The following is a 25,692-nucleotide window of genomic DNA, read 5'->3' on the forward strand; positions in this document are numbered from 1 at the left end:
ACTTGACTTGACTATTGTTGTATTATGTTATGACAATGACGATAATTGTTGTTAAAGTTGTTGTTTTTTCTTCGTTTCTTTTCTTCAAGCATTTAATAATAATAATAATAAAATCTATATTAAAAAAAAAAAAAAAAAAAAAACAGCACCGGAGGGCGTGAGTGATGATGATGATTATGATGATGATGATATGATGATGCGCACCGGACGGGATTTATTTTTTCCGGTTTTTTTTTTTTTTTTCGTTTCTTTTCTTCAAGCATTTAATAATAATAATAAAAAAACAACGGAAAAAAATAAATCCCGTCCGGTGCGCATCATCATCATCATCATCATCACTCACGCCCTCCGGTGCTCGCCCAGTACAGCGCGTGCGCTCCGGTGCGATTCACCGTCTCCTCGCGAACATGGCGGCGCCTGGGCTCTCCAGCCGGGCTGGTTCTGCTGGCAACAGCCCCACCGCCACCCCGAGCAGCACCAAACACGTCCCGAACCCCCCCGAGCTGGACTTCCGGTCCGGTACTAGGATCGAGGAGCTCAACCGACTGATCGGGGAATTCAGCAAACACGAGCAGCGGGAGTATGACGACCAGCGCGCGCTCGAGATCCACACGGCCAAGGACTTCATCTTCTCCATGCTCGGTGAGAAAGAGCAATGCTTCGCGCATGCAGTATAACGAGACATGCATTCAAAGGGAAAGTGCGATTTTGCTTCCCCACTGCATCTGTTTCTCTTTGTCACGCGCTTCAGTTTGTGTTGAGCAGTGGGGATGTGTGTGTGTGTGTGTTTGCAGATTCAACACCCTCATGTTTGCACTGTTATTATTATTCATATGCTTCATTGTATGACCTGTCAAAATCGGGTAATCTGCTTGCTGTTAAAGGAACAGTTCAGCCAGAAATGACAATTTCTTTCTCTTGTGGAACATAAAGGGAGATGTTGAGCACAATATCCACGCTTCTCCTTCTCCTTTTATTGAAAGTGGAAGGTCAGATAATCTTCAGAATGAACAAAAAATGCACATTTAGATTGAGTGTGTGATGAACAGACTAAAATTTAAGTCGTTATTCTCTAAATATCCACTTTGAACGAGTAAATGAGGACAGAATTTTCATTCTGGGTAAACTATTGCTTTACGCTTGATTATTGTAAAAGAAAAACAATGCAAGACATGGTGAGGTAAAGCAAATGTGAAAAATTTAAATCTTCAACCAGCCTAGCAGGGATAAGTAGCACCAAATTAGTAATAATAATAATAATAATAATACCTTTTATTTATATGCGCCTTTAAAGGCACTCAAGGACGCCGTACAACATAAAAGTAAATCAGTAAAATGCAAAGCTATGCAAAAAGATAGACACACACCGATCAAACATAAAATCAACAAATCAAATCATCAAAAGCTCTTCTAAACAGATGCGGTTTAATCCGAGCTTTAAAGAAAGCGGTGTTTATTTAAGAGTGGAGTTCTCGGAGGCGGTGAGCAGAAGCTCGGCAGTGGCGAGCCACCCAGGAGCCTGGAGCGATGCAGTGAAGCAGAGCTCAACTTCTGCTGGCTCTCCGTCTCACGCATGTTTACTCAGCCGTGCGCTCGCATGCAGAACACACAGACTGGAGAGGGTCAAATCAAAACTGACAGTGTGCACTTTTTTTGTGCATGAGAAATCTAATTTGCCTCCATGTTTTGTCATATACGAGGTCTTTGTACCATTAAAACATCTTGTAAGTTCCAGAAACTTTTTTTCTTTTGTCATGCTGTTTGAAAGTCTCTTCTCACCCTGATAGCAATCGCTCAGTTAAGCGGTCTAAATGTATTTATATGTATACAGTCAAAGCAGAATTTATTCAGACACCTTCAACATTTCTCACATTATCAGAGTTTATTTGCTATAGTTTAGAGAATGGTAATACAATATGACAAATCAGTTGATATGTCACTGGTTTTGTCCGTCCTTCTGTTAGACTGTCTCACAGATGAATTATGTTGAATATCTGTCAGCTGTTAAATTTAACTACACAATTAGATAATACCAGTTTAGCTCAACCAGTGACCAAGCAATGCTTCATTTTGTTCAGTCTGTGTGTAAAAAGAGCATTAGGAATAAAAGAAGAAACACTTCAGCAAAACATGATCAGCTCAAAGTGTCGGAATCATTTTTTGTCCCAAATTTTCCTAGATTTTACTGGTAGTCACTGTATGAAGAGTTATTGGGTATAATATGTCAGAGTTTAATTTATTTTGCTATCTTCACTTACATTAATAAACTATAGCGTCCTGCACACACTAGTAAAAAAATATAAAAAATCCCAAAATCTGGTGTCTGAATCATTTTTGGTTGACAGTATATCATCCGAGGAAGGCGTTGGACCGTAAAATCTTCGTCCAATCATTCCATACGATTTCCTACATGTGTTTCCATACCTCCGCACACCTGCTCGCGCAGACATCACACATCATCAGAGCGTTTCATGATATGCAGAATTAGACAGACGTCAGTCACAGAGCAGCGCAAACGAAACGGCAACCGCCTTTTACAGTTCCTCCTGAACCAAAACAGCGAGTTTATGCTGCGTTCACACCATAACTACTGTAATCTGGAAGAGATAGAAACCCGTGACTCGAATTTATGCGTTTCAATGGCAACACTATCATTGCTGAAATGAATCTGCACTAGTCAGGTGGTACAGGTCGGAGCTCTTTAAGTTGTTTATCTTCATTATTATTATAATGTTATGTGCCTTGAGAAATTAGGTAGTTTGATGCCGTCTCTCATGGCGCTTTTGTTTGTACGCGTTCATGTGTTTTGAAGGAGGCGTGGCTTTGGAGACGTTTTGAAGGGAAGATGGGATCTCATGCTATCAAAGTGAACTTGCTATTGCTAGTCGCTCCGAAAATTGCCTACCCTGCCTTTAAAAACATCCTCTTCATTATAAACAAAGCATTTATTTAATCAAGCTCCAAAAACAGCTCGTTTTGATATTGCGGGATCTGTGACGTCACACGGGAAAATGCTTTTGCATATGACGTTGACGAATAGTTTTACATCATTGCACTATAGACCCCGCCCACTGGTGACATAGGCTGCACCCACTGGTGGCATAGGCCCCGCCCACTGGTGGCATAGGCCCTGCCCACTGGTGACATAGGCCCCGCCCACATGGGGGTTCAATCGCTTAACGGCTGACATTTGTCTACACTGGATGTCGCGTCAGAAAAGCAAACAGAAGCCATTATTCACCTTATTTTCGAACGCGGAAGTAAATATGGGTCCAGTTTCCGGTTTTTGTGCGGCACTTCCGTTTCCTCGCTTCTCTGGGCTAACTAACGATATCGATTGCGAAGGATTATGCAGAGTTGACAGAAAAATGTTACACATGCCGTAGCAGATGAATACAACAAAGAACTAAAGCCCCGCCTCACCCAGGTCGGGTTCTGGACCTGGTTGAAAACACTCATGCATCTAGATGACAGATTGCCAAAACTTCGCCGGCGCCTTCAGCACCGCCCTAAACACGGTCGAGCCAACGCTGGACTAAGTTAATATATCTATGGAGGTAGGCTATTTTGTCATGTCAAATGTATTAATAATGTCATCAGAATGCAACCAAAGCACATGATAGCAATAAGTAGATCATAGATGGCTATAAATAATTATAAATCATACAAAATAAATGCCATGATGATCATGCCATGATGACTAGATTTTATACATGGGTACGTTACTATAATGATTTTGTTTCTCCTTGGAGTTTTTATTCAGACTTCGTAGCCCAGCCACTTTTCTGGTATCGGGTGGTCTTCTGTAGGTCTTGTGTTCACGAAATGAAAAGAACAAACATACGGTCGTTTCTTCAAATGGGCTGCGTGGCGTGTCCGTTATTTCGGCTCCCATGTTAACCGGTTATTTAGAGCTTGCACACTGCCTGCGTGACGCGCGCGTCTCAGGGAAAACGCGTGCATGCTAGAAATAGAATCGATGCCTATTTTTCACGCGACACGCAAGCGTTTTGGAAGCGTTTCGGAAGCGTTTCCAGGCAAAATAGAATAGGAAAATATGTTTGTATGTCATTTTGATATGAATACATATTAATGACATTTTGATGTTTGAATTTAGGTTTTGACATAAATGCAGATATAGCCTAAATGTAAAAAAATATATATATATTATCGATTTTCAAATATTGCACCTGTCAATACAGAACGAAATATTCTGTAGCCTATTTTGCCGTCAATACTGCCAACGTTGTCTTTGCTGCTATATATTTATGTTTAACATTAAGTGCCTTCCACAACTCTCTCCCCATATGTCGAATATATCACCAATGAGGCTTATCATGTCACCTAGCAGCAGCAACGCCTCGTCAGAGACGTTTCTGGTGTGCAAAGACATAGAAAACACCACGCAACAGAAACGCCACGCAGCCAGTGTGTCGCCGGTCGTATAGGGCGCCTGATTATTAAAATGTCAATAATTCGATGATTAAAACACTCCTGCTCCAAGTAAATCTTTCTTTTGTGCCAGTTATTATGACAACCTCTAACTGCACAAACAATCCCGGTCTTCCTCGAACCCATAACGATGAGTTTGTTGTTACGAACAACGCTCGCCAGTGACCGGAAGTGCCTTACCGGAAGTCTCGCACAAAATACCGTCAACTGGCTGCGTCCGTATTTCCGTTAAAAATAAGGTGAATAATCACTGGCGCTGTCTACACTGATACAGTATACAGACGTGTGTTCAGTTTCTGACGAGTACTCCACACGCTTGAGTCTGCCGACAACAGGACAAATGGAAGCGTGAAAGAACATTCGTCCAGGTGAAACAGCTGGTTTGAGTCTCTTTACAGACTTCAGAAGATCCCAGTGTCAGAAACAAGTGGATGGTTTATTTTAATGGTGTTAAAATATTTTAATGGTGTTTAATGGTGTTTCTCAGAATTGCGAGATATAAAGTCAGAATTGCGTGAAATAAAGTCGCAATTGCGTGTTAGTCAGAATTGCGTGAAATAGTCGCAATTGCGTGTTATAAAGTCAGAATTGCGTGAAATAAAGTCGCAATTGTGTTATAAAGTCAGAATTGCGTGAAATAGTCGCAATTGCGTGTTATAAAGTCAGAATTGCGTGAAATAAAGTCGCAATTGTGTGTTATAAAGTCAGAATTGCAAGATATAAAGTCAGAATTGCGTGAAATAAAGTCGCAATTGCGTGTTATAAAGTCAGAATTCTGACTTTTTTTCTCGCAATTGCGACTTTATATCACGCAATTCTGACTTTATAACACATAATTGCGAGTTTATATCTCGCAATTCTGACATCTTTTCTCAGAATTGTGAGATATAAACTCTCAATTGTGAGATATAAAGTCCAATTCTAAGGAAAGAAAATACTTTTGTAAAAAATTTTTTTTACCTCGAATAGTTTCTCACAATTCTGACTTTATAACACGCAATTGCGACTTTATATCATGCAATTCTGACTTTATATCTCGCAATTGCGACTTTATTTCTCAGAATTGCGACTTTATTTCCCACAATTCTGACTTGATATATCGCAATAGTGAGAAAAAAAGTCCGAATTGTGAGATAAAAAGTCGCAATTATTATTATTTATTTATTATTCAGTGGCGGAAACAAGCTTCCATAGTGTGTTGATACTGTTTCCTATGCAGTGACGTTAGCCAATCATAACTGTGGGCGTTTACTGACAAGCCTTAAAGGAGCCGCGCTTTAAAAACAGATCATTTCAGACAGATTTGAAAATAATTCCACATTTTTCCATATAGATGTTTTTTTGTGTGTGCAAAATTATAAGTGAACCTCAAAGGAACATATTAAGATAATAATAAAAAAAGATGTCTTGACCCCTTCAAAAAATGTTTTAACGTTTAGCTGAGTTTACTGCACTTGAATTGGTTGTCGAAAACGTGATAAAATTAATGGCTGAATGTGTTTTGCTGAGTGTTGAACTCGCTGACTCTGGCCTCACCGGAGGAGTGTGACAGATGTGCAGGGCCCAAAATAAACACACTCATGCAGAGTCACTAACTTGTTTTCGTTTTTCTGAGATTCTCTAGAGTTGCTTCTGCTGCCGACGGCAGATTTTAATGCCCTCGAGTCACTCGCTGGTTCATGGGGTTGAGCTCAGGTGTGACGTCATTATTGACACCGGGGATTATTGTTTTTTTCTTTAGGAGTCTGTTTCTAGCATCTGGTCGGGAATGTTTATTGTGTTTGTGTTGGAATCGTTTTTATGGACACGATCGCCTTTGCTCTGTTGATCTTGTGATTAAAGATTAACCTTTTTTTATCATGCTTTATTATGAAGTTTGTCCCATTAGGCAATGCCCTTCATTCCCTCTAATGCTGCGCTCACGTCTCGTCAGAATTACTGTAATTGTGCAACATAACAACTGTTTACAGCACAGAAACTATTCCAACACTCGTAACGCCAAAGTGCATCCATGTGCAAAACCACTACTCTAAAGGTGAAATTTATAATCTTCTTTGCATTAATTTAAATGTAATTAATTGACTTTAATAGACTTATTTTGTCATATTTATGTTAATGGCACAAAAATTACACTGATTGAACACAGATTTAATTCACCTCCAAAATATTGAAGAACTAAGAAAGCGCCCAGAAAGATCAGCTGTAATAAAGTTTTCTTTTTTATTTTATATCTAAAGTTTTTTTTACCATATTTTCATTTATGATGTGGAAGTGGAAGAAGTAAAGGTTTCCATCAAACTTCCAACTTGTACTATATTAGAAACTATTTCAGACGTCGTTTTCACAAACACTTATGTTTGCCTGTACAATCAGAAAACTAATGACATAAACACTTTTTACTCGTGTTTGTAGTTCTTCCTCCAAAGCGCAATGGATTGTGGGTAATATTAGCTGTTATAGTGGTGCTCACTATAGCAGCTAATATAACCCACACGCCATTGCGCTTTTGGATCCACACTTCGAAGATCCACTGAAATCATCCGGGGACTTCTGGCATACTCTTTTCAACTATGCTTTAAGACACACTTATTCTAGTGTCACATACTGTTTAGTAGGGCTGGGTAAAAAAAAAATCACTTTTTCGATTTTAATCGATTCTCATTTTTACGAACCGATATCGATTCTTAAATCCCAAGAATCGATTAGTCATCCTGTTTTCAGCTGATGAATGAATGGAACATTGTAGCGCGCATCCCATACAATAAATCACAATAATCTTTGTGCTTTGTTACTATTGATATGAAACAAAGTCTCAGATTTCAAATTACGTCCATTTTCTTACGAAATTCAAAAACATAAATACCGTTGTGGCGTGAGATCGCTCTGGCTCACATGATCTTCTCTTCTGCCTTAATAACACCAGTTACAGTGCAGAATAAACATGAATGAGCGTCTGAAAGTGTGTTAAAAGATTTATCGAAATCCGTATCATGTGACATGGAGTCGCTCAGTGTTTCAACCGTGGAAAGACGTCAGTAAAACAGCTTGTAAACAATGTCATGTAACGTCATATTTACCTCAGAAAAACCATATCCAGTGACCATAAACTCGTCAGTCAGATAGAAAAATTAACTCTAGAGAGGAGCATTTTGCTAAATATATGCACCATATTACATATTCATTATCATTTTTAATATTCTTCAATTTTTAATGCATGTTTGAATAAATCTGGGAGGTTTTTTTGACAGCCACCATTTAAACGTTTATATTTCATATCACTTTATTATTATAAAAATAAATAAAAGTGTAATTTAAGTGTTTGTATACTAATCAGTAAATTTTTACCTTCAATATTATAGTAGGCTAATGAAGCCCATAGGCTACAACTGACTCCCATAGTTTACAGCATTAGTTAAGAGATTTGAACCATTGAATATTGTACCTGATATTCAAAATAAGCAATATTGAATCTAATCGAAATCTAATCGAATTGCAAGCTTGTGAATAGTAATCGAATCGAGAAATTTGTGTCAGTACCCAGCCCTACTGTTTAGGATGGATAGTATGGACATTGAGATGCAAGATAGGGTTCCATTTGCGACAGGGCCAAAGACAACATTCGTCCCTCTCTAATGATGTCATTTCCTGTTTTCAGGCATGGTGCAGAAGTTGGACCAGAAGCTTCCAGTTGCCAATGAGTACCTGCTGTTGTCCGGCGGGGTGAGGGAGGGTGTGGTTGACATGGATCTGGACGACTTGACGGTGTACGCGAGGGGAGCGGATTACGACATGGACTTCACGTTGCTGGTTCCCGCGCTCAAACTCCACGACCGAAACCAGCCGGTCACGTTGGACATGCGTCACTCGGCGCTCTGCCACTCCTGGCTCAGCCTGCGACTGTTTGACGAGGGCACCATAAACAAGTGGAAGGACTGTTGCACTGTGGTCGACCACGTTAACGGCGCAACCAACTACTTTTTCTCGCCCACGCTGGTGGCCGATTGGTTCTACGAATCCATTAGTTTGGTTTTGGCTGAGATTCAGAAGAAGCCGCAGCGTGGCGTTCCTCGGGTGGAGAAAGTCGAGCGCAACTCGACGGTTATCTCCATCATCTTGGGCGTCGGAGGCAGTCGGATGCTATACGACGTGGTACCAGTGGTTTCGTTCAAGGGTTGGCCCGCGGTGGCCCAAAGCTGGCTGATGGAAAACCATTTTTGGGATGGGAAAATCACAGAGGAGGAAGTGATAAGTGGGTTTTATTTGCTGCCCGCGTGCTCTTCCACAGGCCAGAAGGAAAACGAGTGGCGTTTGTCGTTTGCGCGCAGCGAGGTGCAGCTGAAGAAGTGCATTTCCGCGAGTCTGATGCAGGTGTACCAAGCTTGTAAAGCTCTGATTATTAAGCTGCTGTCTCGACCCAAAGCCATCAGCCCGTACCACCTGCGCTCGCTAATGCTTTGGTCCTGCGATCGCCTGCCGCACACGTACCTGGCGCAGGAAGACTATGCCGCGCACTTCTTGCTAGGTTTGATCGACGACTTGCAGCATTGCTTGGTTAATAAGACCTGCCCTAATTACTTCATCCCTCAATGCAACATGCTAGAGCACCTCAGCGACGACACGGCTATGCTACATGCGCGCAAGTTATCGTCTGTACGCTCCGACCCAGTGGAGCACTTGCGGAGCGCAATCGAACACGCTAAAGCGGCCTCGCGGCTCACGCTTGAGCTTCAATGGCGCGGCGGAAGCTCGAACCTGCCGTCACCGCTGTCGGACCCGGGCGGCGATCAGCAACCGGACGACCGGCTCGCGAAGAAACTCCAGCAACTGGTCACAGAGAATCCTGGGAAGTCCATCTCCGTCTTCATCAACCCGGACGACGTCACACGGCCTCACTTTCGCATTGATGATAAGTTCTTCTGAAGCCACGCCAACACATCTGATTGAACGTTGACTACAGATGACGTCACCCTCGCATAGATGTTAAATTCATCTGAAGCCACACCCACTGATCTGATTGGCTCACTTTCACATCGGTGCCCAATTCTTCTAAAGCCACACCCACAAATCTGATTGGTCACTGACTGCAGACAACCTCACTTTTGCATTGGCGAGATTCTTCTGAAGCCACACCCACTTATCTGATTGGATGCTGACTGCAGATGACCGGTGACAAATTCTTCTGAAGCCACGCCCACTGATCTGATTGGTCACTGACTGCAGACAACCTCACTTTTGCATTGGTGACATTCTTCTGAAGCCACGCCCACTGATCTGATTGGTCGCTGCCTACAGATGACATCACACACTTTTGCATAGATGACAAATTATCCTAAAGCCACACCCCTTGATCTGATTGGACGCTGACTGTTTTATGTTTTTAATGAGTTCCGGAAGCAGAAAATGGTGTGTTTTGCACAGAGATGTTAAACGCTTCAGACTCTAAATATGATGTTAAAAAAAGGACATGATCCTGTTTCACTGCTGCCAGTTGAAGTCGTGTTCACATATCTGTTCCTACCCGTTACAGACGCCCAGTTTTTACGGGAAGGAGAGAGAGAGAGAGAGAGAGAGAGAACGGGAGATTTATGGAAGGATGTGGGGGGAGGACGGTTTGTGCATGGCTCATGTGGAAAACAGGAAACCCATAACTCCACTCAGAAGTGCAATTAGACTAAATGTGTTTATACGCTTTACTTGTAAGTACACTGTAACATTATACTGTAAACACACTGTTTTAGACATTTAGATATCGTTTTCACAAACACACTGGCTGAACTTTTACTCTCACAAACTGCACACTAAGACTCCAAAAAAAAAGAAAAAAATTGCACAGAAACACACTCCCTGTGATAATGGATGTTTGTTTCTTTTAAAGCAAAATCTCTTTGGGTGAATCTCATGAAAACACGTCCAGGTAACGTTTTACAACCCCAAAAATATACGCATTTTTATTTTGCATGAAGATGGTTTTCATTCATGACATTTTAAACACATTTTAAATCCCCTTTTTTTATTCTTATTAGATCCTCATTACTGTAATACAGTGATTTAAAAATAAAATCATACTTCAAATAATATCAGGATATAGAAATATATATTTTTTGCATTGCATTAATGAGAATTGGTTTCATGAGATTCACCTCTTAAATACTTTATTTGTTTGTTTTTTTATATACATATGCTGCTAAACATGATGGGTGCATTAATAATTTTTGTTTTTGTAATAATTTGAGTATTTTGATCATTATGTGTTGTAACTGTGTACATACTGCTGTAATTAACCCCGCCACTTCTCCCAGTTAGACCAGTCTGACAAGCTGATTATCAGCAGCATCAACCAATCATGTGATGTGCACCCATTTAATTATTGACACATGCATATCTTTGCATGTAACTGGTAGGAGGGACCGATCATAACAGACCAAACGTCAATCTTGAAGCTCTACAGGGACCAATCGTAATGCCTTATCACTGAAATCAACCAATGGGGTGTTTTTAATCCGATTAAGAGACTAAAGACTCTTTTTCAACCCCGACCGCGTGTTTCTCTTTATATCTGAATCAGGACATATCAGAACAAAAAAGAACATGTTGATGTATTATAGCTGTCGTCGTTAGACTGATGTCCATGAGAATTGTATGTACATGTTGTTTAGACTTATGCTTGATTAATATCTCTGATTTGCCGGCGGGTTTATGGACACCTCAGCAAAATAAAATATCTGCTCTGGATCGGTGTTGCATTGCATTTTCAACTTGTGTTTGCTAAATAAAGCTGTACAGAAATACTCATGTGTGAGAAAGATCTTGATTATTCTGTTTTGCATATCCAGAGTCACCTAAAAAAATAAAAAATAAAAACATATATATATATTTATTTATTAAAAAAAAATTGTTTTTGAAATGTCTCACCAAGGTTGCATTTATTCGTTCAAAAATACAGTAAAAACAGTGAAATATGATTACAATTTAAAATAACTATTTTCTATGTGAATATATTGTTAAACTGTAATTTATTCCTTTGATCAAAGCTGAATTTTCAGCATCATTACTCCAGTCTTCAGTGTCACATGATCCTTCAGAAATCAGTCTAATATGATGATTTGATGCTCAAGAAACATTTATGATTATTATCAGTGTTGAAAACAGTTCATATTTCTGTGGAAACTGATACATTTTATTTTCCTGGATTCTTGATGAATAGAAAGTTCCAAAGAAATAGATTATTTGAAATAGAATCTTTTGTAACATTATAAATGTCTTTACTGCCACTTTTAATTAATTTAATGTGTCCTTGATGAATAAAAGTATGCTGTTATTCACTATTTAAAAATCCCTAAACTTTTGAACAGTATGTGTGTTGCATGATATGAATGGACAGCAATAACAACTCTGATTTTTCTCTCTTTCTTTCTTTGACTCATTCTGCCAAAAGTTGCTATATTTTTATGCAAAATTGGACTGCAAGAATGACATCAAAGTTGCATGCAACCATTTAAAGCATTTGCATCCTTCACATGTAATTTCTTTTCCAAGTTGGCTGTATAATCGTATATATGAGCAGGAATCAATTGTTGTAAGCGCTTCATCTCTAGGCTTCATCTAAAGTACAGAAGTACTCGTTTTTAAAAGTACTTAAGTATCAAAAGTAAATGTAAATGCATTGTTTTATTATTGTTGCATTGTATGTAATGCATACAGTAACTTAATGCCTGTGAATCTATGCCTATACCTCGTATCAATATCACATTTATTTCTATACACAGTTCCAGTATAGTGGGATTGAATGTGAGATGTGCACTCAATAACGTCCACAGTGATTTCGGACACCCGAATGACTGTTCCCTCAAAGAGTGCCCTATTTAAAGTTTTTTGGCTTTTAGAATGAATTTGTTAGCATTACTGTTATCTATAAGCTAGTGTGCTCCAAAACAATGACAAAATTTGCATTTAGGAGACCAAACCCAACGTCGAAAATGAAACATCAGATTGACGTTAATCTCCAATGTTGGACAGACGTTGTATTGGGGTTGAAAATGAAAATCGGGTTGACGTCAGAAACCAACATCAGTCAGATTCAACCAACATCAGTCAGATTCTGACGTCAACCAGACGTCGGTTTCTGTCGTCAATATGATGTCAATCTGATGTTAGTTTCTGACGTCAATATGATGTCAATCTGATGTCGGGTTCTGGGGTCAATATCATGTCGGGTTCTGGCGTCAATCCGATGTCTGGTTCTGACGTCAATCTGACATAGTTTTCTGACGTCAATATGATGTGAATCTGATGTCGGTTTCTGACGTCAATATCATGTCGGGTTCTGGCGTCAATCCGACGTAGTTTTCTGACGTCAATTTGATGTAGTTTTCTGACGTCAATCTGATGTCGGTTTCTGACGTCAATATCATGTCGGGTTCTGGCGTCAATCTGATGTCGGGTTCTGGCGTCAATATCATGTCGGGTTCTGGCGTCAATATCATGTCGGGTTCTGGCGTCAATCCGACGTAGTTTTCTGGCGTCAATCCGATGTCGGGTTCTGACGTCAATCCGATGTCGGGTTCTGGCGTCAATATCATGTCGGGTTCTGACGTCAATCCGATGTCGGTTTCTGGCGTCAATATCATGTCGGGTTCTGGCGTCAATCTGATGTCGGGTTCTGACGTCAATCTGACGTAGTTTTCTGGTGTCAATATCATGTCGGGTTCTGACGTCAATCCGATGTCGGTTTCTGGCGTCAATATCATGTCGGGTTCTGACGTCAGTCCGATGTCGGTTTCTGGTGTCAATATCATGTCGGGTTCTGACGTCAATCCGACGTAGTTTTCTGGCATCAATATCATGTCGGGTTCTGACGTCAATCCGATGTCGGTTTCTGGCGTCAATATCATGTCGGGTTCTGGCGTCAATCTGACGTAGTTTTCTGGTGTCAATATCATGTCGGGTTCTGACGTCAATCCGATGTCGGTTTCTGACGTCAATATGAAGTCGGGTTCTGACGTCAATCCGATGTCGGGTTCTGGCGTCAATATCACGTCGGGTTCTGACGTCAATCCGATGTCGGTTTCTGGCGTCAATATCATGTCGGGTTCTGGCGTCAATCTGATGTCGGTTTCTGACGTCAATCTGACGTAGTTTTCTGGTGTCAATATCATGTCGGGTTCTGACGTCAATCTGATGTCGGGTTCTGACGTCAATCTGACGTAGTTTTCTGGCGTCAATATCATGTCGGGTTCTGGCGTCAATCTGATGTCGGGTTCTGACGTCAATCTGACGTAGTTTTCTGGTGTCAATATCATGTCGGGTTCTGACGTCAATCTGATGTCGGGTTCTGACGTCAATCTGACGTAGTTTTCTGGTGTCAATATCATGTCGGGTTCTGGCGTCAATCTGATGTCGGGTTCTGACGTCAATCTGACGTAGTTTTCTGGTGTCAATATCATGTCGGGTTCTGACGTCAATCTGATGTCGGGTTCTGACGTCAATCCGACGTAGTTTTCTGGCGTCAATATCATGTCGGGTTCTGGCGTCAATCTGATGTCGGTTTCTGACGTCAATCTGACGTAGTTTTCTGGTGTCAATATCATGTCGGGTTCTGACGTCAATCTGATGTCGGGTTCTGACGTCAATCTGACGTAGTTTTCTGGCATCAATATCATGTCGGGTTCTGACGTCAATCCGACGTAGTTTTCTGGCGTCAATATCATGTCGGGTTCTGACGTCAATCCGATGTCGGTTTCTGGCGTCAATATCATGTCGGGTTCTGACGTCAATCCGATGTCGGTTTCTGGCGTCAATATCATGTCGGGTTCTGACGTCAATCCGATGTCGGTTTCCTTGACAGAAATGTAGTGGAGTAAAAAGTACGATATTTGTCTTTCAAATGTAGTGAAGTTAAAGTAAAAAGTTTCCAGAAAAAATAAGTACAGATACTCAAAAAGTGTACTTAAGTACAGTGCTCAAGTAAATGCCCTTTGTTACTGTCCACCTCTGATCGTCCGGGATCATAACCCACATGCCGTCAGCTAAATGCTCTTTTACTACTGTATTAAAAGCCCTGACGCCGCAGGAGAAACATGTGCATGGAGGTTTTCCTCCAGGAGCTCAGCCCCGCTTCTCGAGGACAGGTGCGCAGACTTTAAGAAAGGTAAATGCTGAGAAGTTTATCAGTACAATAGAAGTGTGGCTCGGGATGATGGAGTGCTGTGTGTGTAAATGCTGAGAGCTGTTCTTATATCTTGCTGACCTGAGGAAGGTGCATGGAGTTTCAGTTTTGCTTAAGCAGCTGAATACTAAAATAATCCAGCTCAGTTTTATATATACGACTGTGTGAGTTATTTTTGTGTCTTGTCGTCTCAGCACCCGTCTGCCCATCTGCGTTGTGTGTGTGTGAGTGTGTGTGTGTGTGTGAGAAGTTTGTTGATGCTCTTTGAGGTCATTTCAGATCTGACACTGATTGATTCACTTTATTATTTTCAAAGTTTAAAGTCCCCCTGTGGTGAAAATCCAGCTTTTAATGTTGTTTATGTGTCTGTGTGGTGTTTTTAATATGCTTTAAGACAAACCGTGTGTAAGTTCATAAGTCGACAGCATTGCTGAGTGTTTTCTCCTTAAAACTGCAGTGAACCAAAGACAGTCTCAAACACACGCTTTGAAATCGCTGGTGTTTCTGACGTCACAAACTACCTTGTAACCAATCAGATCAACGTGTGATCGTCAACCAGTGGATCTCTGAGCTGAGCGAGTGAGTGGAGGCGGGGCTCATAGAACTGCGCATACTAAATGAGGGTGTCGAGTTACAGTCAAGATATTTTAAGGCATTATGACATTTTTTTCAAGGAAAGTGTTTGCTAGGACTGGGTGATATGATGATATATATCGTGGTGATAATATAAAGTGTGAATCAATTTAACTTTTTCTATATTGTTTATATATCGCAGTTTGCAAATATATCCATACGTCCATGTTTCTGTATCTCTCTCTATAGTGTCAATAACTCATGCTTTAGAGGGCACAGGAGAGAGCGATAAACATGGACGAATGAGTAATAAGCAGCGGGACGTGTTTGATGTTAAAAAGAGTTATTAAAAGTGCAATATCCCGCAAAAGAAAAACTCATTCAGTATTCACACACTGACAGGCAGCTTTCTGTGCGCGTCAAATACACACAAAAATACATCAAAATCACTGCTCTTGATCGAATAAATTCATTAATATAGTGAAGTCTATGCAGTGTTTTATTTTACATTTGATTACTTTATAAAATTTCTGTAGTATTGACACTCTTTTTGTATCTTTGTCTTCGTTTGTTTCTTTGTTCTTACTGGCTGTTTACTTGTCTCTAATAATTGCTTGCATTAGTTAAACTATAGTAGTAGTTTTTGCTGTGGTTTTGAGAATAGTGAAATTTCACTGGTATGCCTATCTGAAATGTGGGTATCGTAACAAGCTTATTTCCATGGGAAAAGACAATATCATGATATATTTTGTTACTCTGAAAATTACTCACATGTAAACCCGAATGAGTTGGCAAAACTCAATACATTTAAGGCAATCAGTTGCCTCGAAATATTTAAGTTAAGAACTTCAAAATTTAAGTAAGCAGAACTTGCAGATGTTTATTTTGTACTCATACATTTGACTTGTTCTTAATGTGAAATGTTTGAGTACATTAATCCATGCATTTAACTTAAAATTTTCACGTAACCTCAATGTGAACATTTTTGTCATTATAAACTTATCTGGTTATATCAAACTAGTTCAATAAATGCTAACAGTAGCATAGTTTAGCACTCGCTGTATGATTACAGCAATATAAAACATAGACGTACTCGCTCTCAAGCCAGCCGCGTGCACCACTTGTCATCATGACGGTAACTCTCCTTAAAGGTGCATTGCGCGAGAGTCTGAGTTTTCGCAGAACTACGCCCCCTCTGGCGGCAAGCGAAACTGCAACCAGAGGTGTGCACGCTCACGGACCACACGCACACGCACGCTTGCACGAGCTCGAGCTGGTCATAACCCAAGGAGCATCAGCCGCACAAATCTTTTGTTTACAATCATAATGTCTTCAGAGGTAATAAAGTTTTAAATCTGCAAGTAATTTAAAATATGTGAAAGGAAAGGCAATTGAGTAAATAACACACTTATGTGTGAGGGAAAAAATGGGGGTAGTAGAAAACTTCGTTTTTTATTCCCATCTATCTCCATGTTGAACTGTGTTATGTGTTTACTGTATCCACTTATGACTATTATTATGGAAACACGTTCATGAACAATATAAGTTATAACTTTGTAAAAGCTCAAAATTGTAATCATGATACCATACCATACACAGTCGGTCAACAAAGTACACCCAAATGTCTCAAGGTAATAAACAATCAAGTGGCACTATGACGTTACCATAAAAGCCAAACAGGCTAATCCGCCGAAGATTTGCGGGGGTTTAGCCTGTTTTATTGATCAGCTAAGTAGCATATTCCAATAGCAATACATCGTAATTAAGCAGTAATTTGCTCAAAATTTGTGTCTAAGTATCTAACTTATATATCAGCATTTTATATCACAATCATTCTGAACCTGATCACTGACAATGGTAAGTTAGTAAAACCTATTCCGATTGTACATTTATCTAGCTTACGCTAAAGCATTACACATTTTATGGATCGTCATTTATTGTCATTATTGGCCGTATCAGACATTAGAGAATGGGATATATCTTACCTTTTTATCAAGAAAAAAGCCAACTGAGGATCCCGTTTGAGCCCTAGAGCAGACCGGAGATCTCTCCATTTGTTGAAAAAGCCTTCCCTATGTTTACTCTCGTCTTACCCCGACGCCTGTCTGACTCCAATTTGGACCTTTTGGTTGCACTAGACAAAAGTTCTCTTTTTTTTTATCTTACGTGGAGTTTGCGTTGGTGTTTGAAATGAACTACAAGCCGGTCTCTTAGAATCCATTTTCTACGGAGAATGGCGGCGTCGGCGCATACACAAACCTGCCAGATATATGAGCGTGCCGTGAACGCGCATGACGTCACGCCCAGTCTCAGATTCCGACCCGAATCCCTCTTATTTATTTTACTGTACAGGATTATAGAGGCAATCGCAGTGATCAGAGAAGGGCTCAGTCAGCCCATCAGGCAATTGTTTAAGCATGTATGGGTTAGAAAACGGGTATTTTTAACATGAAAAGTTGCGCAATGCACCTTTAAATCAACATTAACAAAAATGATTCTAAATTAGCATAACCAAACATTAATCACTACTAAATCTCCCACTTAACATTAATCTTGCACAAAAAAACAACAACATTACACTTAATTTCAGCATTTACTCTCCCTTTCGAGTGCCATGGGCAAAGCATGCTGGGAAATAGAAATCCCAGCCCAGTTTCAGTTGAATTTAAGTTCGTCTAAATTAAAACAAATTATTTCATAAAACTCAAAACAAAATGAAACCGTTCAGTTTACTTAAAATATATCAGTTCTGTGAACTTGAAAGAAAAAAAAAGTACTAAATACTCATAAAAGTTAATTTGACTGAACTAATTAGTTTAATTTAAGTTTGTCCTACTCCAACCACTTCATTATTTTGAGCGTTAGGGTTTACAGTGATAAGATTTTGGTCATATAGCCCATCCCGACTCCTTGCTATATAGCAGGAAAAGTTCCCACAGTTTCACATGTGATTTATTTAGTGGTATTCACCACAAGTAGGTTGTAGTGTAACCGAGACAGATATAAGTAATGGAGCACAGATGACCTTGAACCCAGTCTGTGAATAGTTGGTGGTAGAGGTATGGTGAAATGAAAACAAAAGTTTATAAGCAGTTGCATTCAGAATAGATCCAGATAGATTTCAGCCTATCGTGGTACTTCACCGAACAGCCCATTTCACATGTATTTTGTGTATTTTCAAAATACAACAATTTCCGCACAGTATTTGGGTCTTTTATTTTGATAAATTTCATCTGATATTTTTATTTATTTTAAATACGTTTTCATGTATTTATGCCCATCTCTGGTTCTTCCTCAGAAGCAACAGAAGAACCATACTGGGTTCCCAAAGAACCTTTCAGTGGATGTAGCTTTTTATTATCAATTCTCATGGATATTAAAAACCATAAAACACCTAATAAAAAAAAATATATATGTAAAAAAACATAAATGTTTCATTTCTGTTTGCTGTTTCTATGGACCTTCTTTTTATATCTAATTTACTTATTTTGTAGGTTTTATTTACTTTATGCTATATTGGTGCTATACAAATAAAGATATTATAGCCTTATTAACAGAAAAAAAAAAAACACTAATGTCGACAATTATTTAATAAACTGTTTTCCCCCCAATTATTTTTATAGGCTGTTTTATGGCTTATTTGTATTTTTTTGTTATATTGGTGCTATTTATTGTCGTAGTTGTAAATAAAACAAATTGTTGGAGTTTTCTTCTTCTTTTTTTTTTTTTACAAAAAAATTACTATTCCAGTCTTTCTGCTTCAAAATCTCATGATTCACTGTGCCTATACTTGCCGTTTCTTGTTAAATTTACTTTTTGTTTCAGTTTGTTTCTACACCAAATATAATTTGTGATGTCGGGTTTTTATTTTATTTTAAATGTGTCTCAATAATCCATTCTCAGTCAAAGTAAAAACACTACACTCATAATAGCTTGTAAAAACAAACTCAAATGTCAAAAATGATTCAGTAAATCGATTGAAAATGAGATATCATTGTTCTATATTATTTGATATGATCATATCTGATACCATCATTGTACCATGGTAAGGATGATTGACCAGAGGATCACATCAGGATCCGTTTATTTTATTTTATTGATTTTAAAGAATTACAACTACAGTCAGGGGGTATAGCCTACATTGAGTAAACAAAAAGAAAAGAAATAGATCCAAATATATAAAGAAACAGTTACAAACTTAAAAGTTAAACAAAAATGTTAAAATGTTTACAGATTGAAACACACTTTCACACTTTGCAGCTTTCTTATTTTTTTAAACCCAATATTGTGTTTAGGTATCAGCTATTGTTGAATTTCTGATCTTAAAAGTAAAAACAAAGGCTTGTTTCCATCAAATTTAAAATCATCATACTAAATTTACCTAAAAGAAGAAGCAGATTAATTAAGTAACATTCCTTATAAGAAGAGGAAAAAAACAAAACCACATTTTTAAAGCACAGTTGAAAGCTGGGCAAGGCTCCGTTAATATGAGGTGTCACATGACACCTGCTGTGACGTCACGCCCGTGTGTCTGATAGCGGCGGAGCTTGCGGCAGCTCCCGTTAACGGCGCGCGGAACGAGCACCGGTCACACGCACGCGCACGCTCCCGCTCCAGCATCAACAAACACCGTCCGCCACACCCGTGATTCCGTGATTCCGCCGTCGCCTCACTCAGCACCGGACCGCGCGTGAAGTGACTGACAGCTGCTCTCACGTGAGAGTCGCGCCCCCGTGCGCCGCTGTAGCGCGAGCCAGGACCGACGCAGTCTTCCTCATCTTCAGCATCCTCTTCTTCAGCTTCTTCATCCTCCGTGACCGACAGCAGCGCAACGGGAGATGGAGAGCAAAGACAAGAGCGCCGGTGAGCGACTGACGTCATGTGTGTGTGTGTGTGTGTGTGTGTGTGTGCATGTCTGTAAGTGTGTGTTTGTGTAGACTGCGGTACTCAGGTCTGCTGTCCTGACGGGGTCTGGGTGGGGTGTGTGTGTGTGTGTTCATGTGTGATGCTTATCAGATGCCAAGCATGTGTGTGTGTGTGTGATGTATCTGCAAATGCTTTCAGTGCCAAACATCCTGATGCAGCAGAAAAGCCTCTTGCATGTTCGGGTGGTCTTCCTCCACATCACATTCATCACAGTCCTCTGCATGTGTGTGTGTGTGTGTGTGTGTGTGATGCATTGAGTTCCTTTACATGATGAAACACCTGTCTGCATCATCATACGCTGTGTTTTTGTAAGCGTTTGGGTGTGTATCAGCAGAAGCCGTGACTGTAAACATCAGTTTATTAACTGTAAGGGATATTGTGTATGGTATAAGTGTGTGTTGATGATGCTCATGCATTGAAGTCATCAACATTCAGGACGCGCTCTCACTTTACTGCACCCGAACGCTTCAGAAGGGAAAATTCCCTTCAAAAATAAAAAGGCTTCTAAACTGGAATCCATATAGAATCCATACAGTTCCATTTAGAACCTTCGACGTTTACGGAACCGTTTGAAATGCGCCAAAGGCTTATGCACTTTTAGAGGTGAAACTGAGGTGCATAAGCTCAGATCGTGAGGCCTAGGCGATCAATCAGCTGTGAAACCTGTGCTAATACAAACTAAACAAGTTGATGAACAGATTTGAATCCATTAACAACAGCCGGCTTTTATAGGCCAGTCATTTTTGACCCGGGAACAAAAGTCTGGGATTTTCATCTCAGCGTGAGGGCCAAGATGTGCCGTAGCATTAAATAACTCTCAGTATTTACTGCACCTGTGTGTGTGTGTGTGTGTGTGTGTGTGTTTTATGGCCCATATTCAGGTCTAATAAATGCATTTGGGTCATCAGTGTCCTTTAAATGCGATATATATGTTGCTGTTGGTGTGTGAGGTAAATACAGCGGCCCCGAAACCCATATACACACACTCTTAAAAACAAAGGGTCTTTATTGGAATCGATGGTTCTGTGAAGAACCTTTAACATCCATCGCACACAACGTTCTTTATTAGGGCTGTAACGATATATCGTGGCGCAATATAAAAATGCAACAATATGTATTGCGGATAGTTCACCCAAAATTAAAAGTGTGTGAAAAAAAATCAAGTTTTGAGAGTTTTAGTGTCAGCACTACATTAAACTACTATATATAATGTTGAATATAATGTATAATAATAATGCACTGGAGGAATGATAATGCTAAATGTCTTTTGTTACCAGTAAAAGTGGCCGACGTTATTGTAAATATATCTAGTCAGTGACAGAGATCAAGCATATTCATCTACAATAATGCAGTATTTTCAGCTTCAGAATCATGAATATTGTTATTCTGGCGTCTCTATTATCCGGGTCATTGGGTTTCAGCACCAAGTCCAAGCCTATTCATTTACACACACACAATGTAACACCAAATTTAACATTTTAATCAACAGTTAATTTTTTGTTAACCTTTTATCATATGTCTTGGAGTATCGCAATAATAACGTATCATGAGCATTGATATCGATAACATGAGGGAGTCTATTCTTTATAGTGGAAAAAGGTTGTTCTTGATGGTTATTCTTAAACTGTTCACTTGAAAGAGAACAAAAATGATTCTTATGGCATCGCTTTGAAAACAGCCGGTGTAAGTCACACTCAAAAAGGTTTGATTAAGTGCAAAATATCAAGCATGCAAACAAAATATTTTCTCAGAACTATCTTTTGCAAGTCAGTTCATTGGTGTGGCGGTGAGTGTGTGTGTGTGTGTGTGTGTGTGTGTGTGTGTGTGTGTGTGTGTGTGTGTGTGTGTGTGTGTGTGTGTGTGTGTGTGTGTGTGTGTGAACGAAGATGCTTTCAAGCTCGTTTCATGAGTTGCTGAATTCTGTCCACATTATATTTTTAACATGGAAGTTTATTGGCATCTGGATCCATGAAGAACATGCAACATTCATGGAAACTCTTAAAAATATAAAGGTTCCAAAGGTTTTTTTTTTTTTTTTTTGAAGAAGATCTGTTTTAGGTTTCCCAAAGAATCTTCCAGTGATCAGTGCAGAACCTTTTTTTTTTCTTAGTCTCAAGAACATTTTAATAATTCAAAAAAAAAAACTTTTTCCACTATAAAGAACACTGAAAAAAAATTGGAGTAGGATTTACTTGAAAAAAGCTTGCTAAGTTTTTTCACTCAGAAAATGCTAGTAAATTTACAAAGTTTGCCAAGTAAAAACCTAAACATATTTATCAGTAGCTTTAATTAGAAATCTTTAAGTTAAATTTACTTGGAATATGGAATTAAGTAAACTTTACTTAACCTAGTTAAGTGAAAGTAACAAAGAAAATAAGTAATTTTAACTTGGCTAGTAAAAGGTTGATTAATATCGATTTGGTTGAAATTAAATTTGCATTACATTTCACTCAAACAATAATATTGAATTATACCAGTCATTTATAGTACGTGCTTTACTTAGATCATCTAAGTAATTTATACTATAGCATGTCAGATGTTAAGCCTCATGTGAATGCAAAGACCTCAATACCTGGAAGACAATACACAATGACGGTAACATTTGATGGATCGTTTTTGTGTTTGATTGTGTCATTTTGAGCAGAAAATGTACTCGAAATGTCACAAAATGGCAAGTTACTAATCCTGACAACAAAAGCAATGATAAAACAGTGTAAATACAGCTGGAAACCAGTATCAGAAAAGTTGAGTAATTTTTACTTAATTTTATTGAGTTGATATTTACGCTTTCATTTCTACTCGCTTGAATTAAGTACTGATATGGAATTTACTTAGTTTTTTTAATTCTTGCCTGAACTAACTTTTTCATGTAAATTACATTGTTTTTTTTCAGTAGTATTTACTTCACCAAAAAATCAGTTTTTACAGTGAACCTTTTTTTTATTTATTTTTTTATTTCATGGGGACTTTACAAAATAGTGTGTTTATGATTATGAAAATAAACTGATAAAATATGAGGACAAAATAGTAGTGTGCAACAACAAGCAGCCTAACAGACTGTCTTTGTGCAGATTAAATAGCTGTGGATGCCTCACACATTCAACAAAAACGTAGATAATGTGTCCAAATTACATGTTTAACTCAATGAAAGTACATGTTGCATGCTCATGCACATTAGTCTAAACTCTCTTCTTCTACCGTCAGTATCTACGAGATCCTGTGCATCTGAAAATGGTACGACATTTTGAATATGAAGTTCATGATGGTTAATGACCTTCTGTAGCTCCGCCCCTTTTCAGCGTCGCGCTCGCTGTGTTCTGTCCTCCGGTTTGTATTTCCACAGCATGAAGGAAAGATCTTACGGATTTATCAGTGAACCGCTCTACTGACATTTATGACATCCGCTTCAGACATTACAGTGCTCATGATAACTTTCGTTAACTCTACTGCAAATCCACAATTACTACTCGACAGCGTTGCCATAGAAACATACAGAGATACCGCAAAAACAGTTTCTCTGGCGCATATATAGCATGAATATGGTTAATATGAATAGTTGCGTCCTAAATGAGGCACTTATAAACTATGTGCGGTAACACTTTATTTTACAGTGTCCTTGTTACATATGTTACATGTACTTACCGTAGTAATAACAGTAAATTATGCATAATTACATGCAACTAACCCTCAACCAAACCCTAACCCTACCCTAACCCTATAGTAAGTACATTAATATTACTCAGTACTTAAATATATAATTACACTGTAACAATGACACCTTCAAATAAAGTGTTTAGGTTTTAGGTTACAGTTTATTTTTAAGGTTACAGTGTAATACATTTAAGTACTGAGTAATATTAAGTAACTACATGTACTTACTATAGGGTTAGGGTTTGGTTGAGGGTTAGTTGCATGTAATTATGCATAATTTACTGTTATTACTACGGTAAGTACATGTAACGTGTAACAAGGACACTGTAAAATAAAATGTTACCTAGAATTTTATAAGATTATGTTGTCCTATATGTTCAACATCGGAGTCTGATTGCCCCTCCCCCCCACACACTACGTAATTAAAGCTACAAAAGTCGAGTTCATGACGTGTGCAATGTTAATTTTTTTGGTTAATTAAGTGCATCATCCAGGGCCCACTGAAGTGCCTTGAAACGCACAGGATTAGTCAGTGTGTTTACGTATTCTCCACTAAAACAGGGAGTCAGGGAGGGACAAATCAAGCTTCTCCTCCCCTTTTTAACATAGCCAATAGTGTTTCATTAATATCAGCTCGAGCTGTTGAGCTCAGTAAAGCCGCATTTGACAGCTTATGACAGCCATAGTTTAATAAATCCCCCTTTTAGATTTAATATGAAACTGTAACTAAAGCAAAACAGTGGTCATAATCACGCTGAGGATGTGTCGTAGCGTAGGGGGCGGGGCTTCAGATTCTAGAGAGCATTTGATTGGACAGGAAGTCTGAAGTGCAGAGTGTGTCGATCAGAACTATTGATCCATATTGTCGGAAGTGAGAGACTGTCGGTTTTGAACGCTTGTATCTTCTAATTGCGAGTTTTGTCATTGTTTTGGAGCACGCTAGCATATAGATAACCGTAAGGCTAACGTATTCATACTCAAAGCACAAAAACGTAACATTCTGATTACATGGGGACTTTAAAGTGTACTTTTACTCGCACTATTAATGCGACAAAATGTCGTAGAAGTACGCGACACCTAATGAAATTCGGACGTACTACATTCTCCATGTTGTTATTATCATGTGACCTACCAGCGTCATTCATGAATCCTCTCCCGTGGCCTCATGGGATAGTACAGTGTCCATCACACACACACACTTCAGAATCTCTCCGGAAGAAATAGATCATCCGGGGACTTTTCGCCTACTGTTTCTTGAATACTATGTATTCGGTAATACGGTACTGTGTGCTGTTATATTCTGACATACTTCTCTGTTGGCGCACTTAACAAAATTAGCAATCGTGTTGACCAATATTCATAACTCAAGTTCACACAGGTGTAGTTTGTCACATTTATATTTACATTACATTTCATGTGTGTGATGGGTCGGGTTAGTGTGTGTGTGTGTGTGATGGGTAGGTTTAGGGGTCGGGTTAGTGTGTGTGTGTGTGTGTGTGTGTGTGTGATGGGTAGGTTTAGGGGTCGGGTTAGTGTGTGTGTGTGTGTGTGTGTGATGGGTAGGTTTAGGGGTCGGGTTAGTGTGTGTGTGTGTGTGTGTGTGTGTGTGTGTGTGTGTGTGATGGGTAGGTTTAGGGGTCGGGTTAGTGTGTGTGTGTGTGTGTGTGATGGGTAGGTTTAAGGGTCGGGTTAGTGTGTGTGTGTGTGTGATGGGTAGGTTTAAGGGTCGGGTTAGTGTGTGAGTGTGTGTGTGTGGGTGTGGTGGGTTGGTTTAGGAGTCGGTTAGTGTGTGTGTGTGTGTGTGATGGGTTGGTTTAGGGGTCGGGCTAGTGTGCGTGTGTGTGATGAGTAGGGGTCGGGTTAGTGTGTGTGTGTGTGATGAGTAGGTTTAGGGGTCGGGTTAGTGTGTGTGTGTGTGTGTGTGT

The 25,692-nt window shown here is 39.4% G+C and overlaps 2 protein-coding genes across 3 annotated transcripts in view; both read left to right on the forward strand.

The window, feature by feature from the left end:
- Positions 1-338: 338 nt before the first annotated feature.
- On the forward strand, positions 339-10,260 carry LOC311296918 (nucleotidyltransferase MB21D2). The gene is made up of 2 exons (XM_084418911.1): positions 339-642; positions 8,108-10,260. The coding sequence occupies exons 1-2, from the start codon at positions 408-410 to the stop codon at positions 9,370-9,372; spliced, it is 1,500 nt and encodes a 499-aa protein (XP_084275037.1). The 5' UTR covers positions 339-407; the 3' UTR covers positions 9,373-10,260.
- A 4,321-nt stretch (positions 10,261-14,581) lies between these two features.
- Positions 14,582-25,692, forward strand: part of fgf12b (fibroblast growth factor 12b) — a 73,312-nt gene continuing 62,201 nt past the window's right edge. Inside the window, exon 1 of one of the 2 annotated variants that reach the window (XM_084419873.1) lies at positions 14,582-14,599. Coding sequence is in view for 1 of the 2 variants with exons in the window: in XM_084419872.1 (XP_084275998.1) it covers positions 20,029-20,053 (25 nt within the window). In the remaining variant the exon portion in view is untranslated. Of the gene's footprint in view, positions 14,600-19,095; positions 20,054-25,692 lie in introns of those variants that run through there. The other variant, XM_084419872.1, reaches the window with a different exon arrangement.

The sequence above is a fragment of the Rutilus rutilus genome, assembly GCF_951802725.1.
Source record: "Rutilus rutilus genome assembly, chromosome: 9".
Taxonomy (NCBI): Eukaryota; Metazoa; Chordata; class Actinopteri; order Cypriniformes; family Leuciscidae; genus Rutilus; species Rutilus rutilus.

Bases quoted from the DNA above. Each gene is read 5' to 3' on its own strand.
- LOC311296918 (XM_084418911.1), top strand. From the start codon at position 408: ATGGCGGCGCCTGGGCTCTCCAGCCGGGCTGGTTCTGCTGGCAACAGC. The intron at 643-8,107 runs GTGAGAAAGAGC...TCCTGTTTTCAG, and splicing joins CTTCATCTTCTCCATGCTCG to GCATGGTGCAGAAGTTGGAC.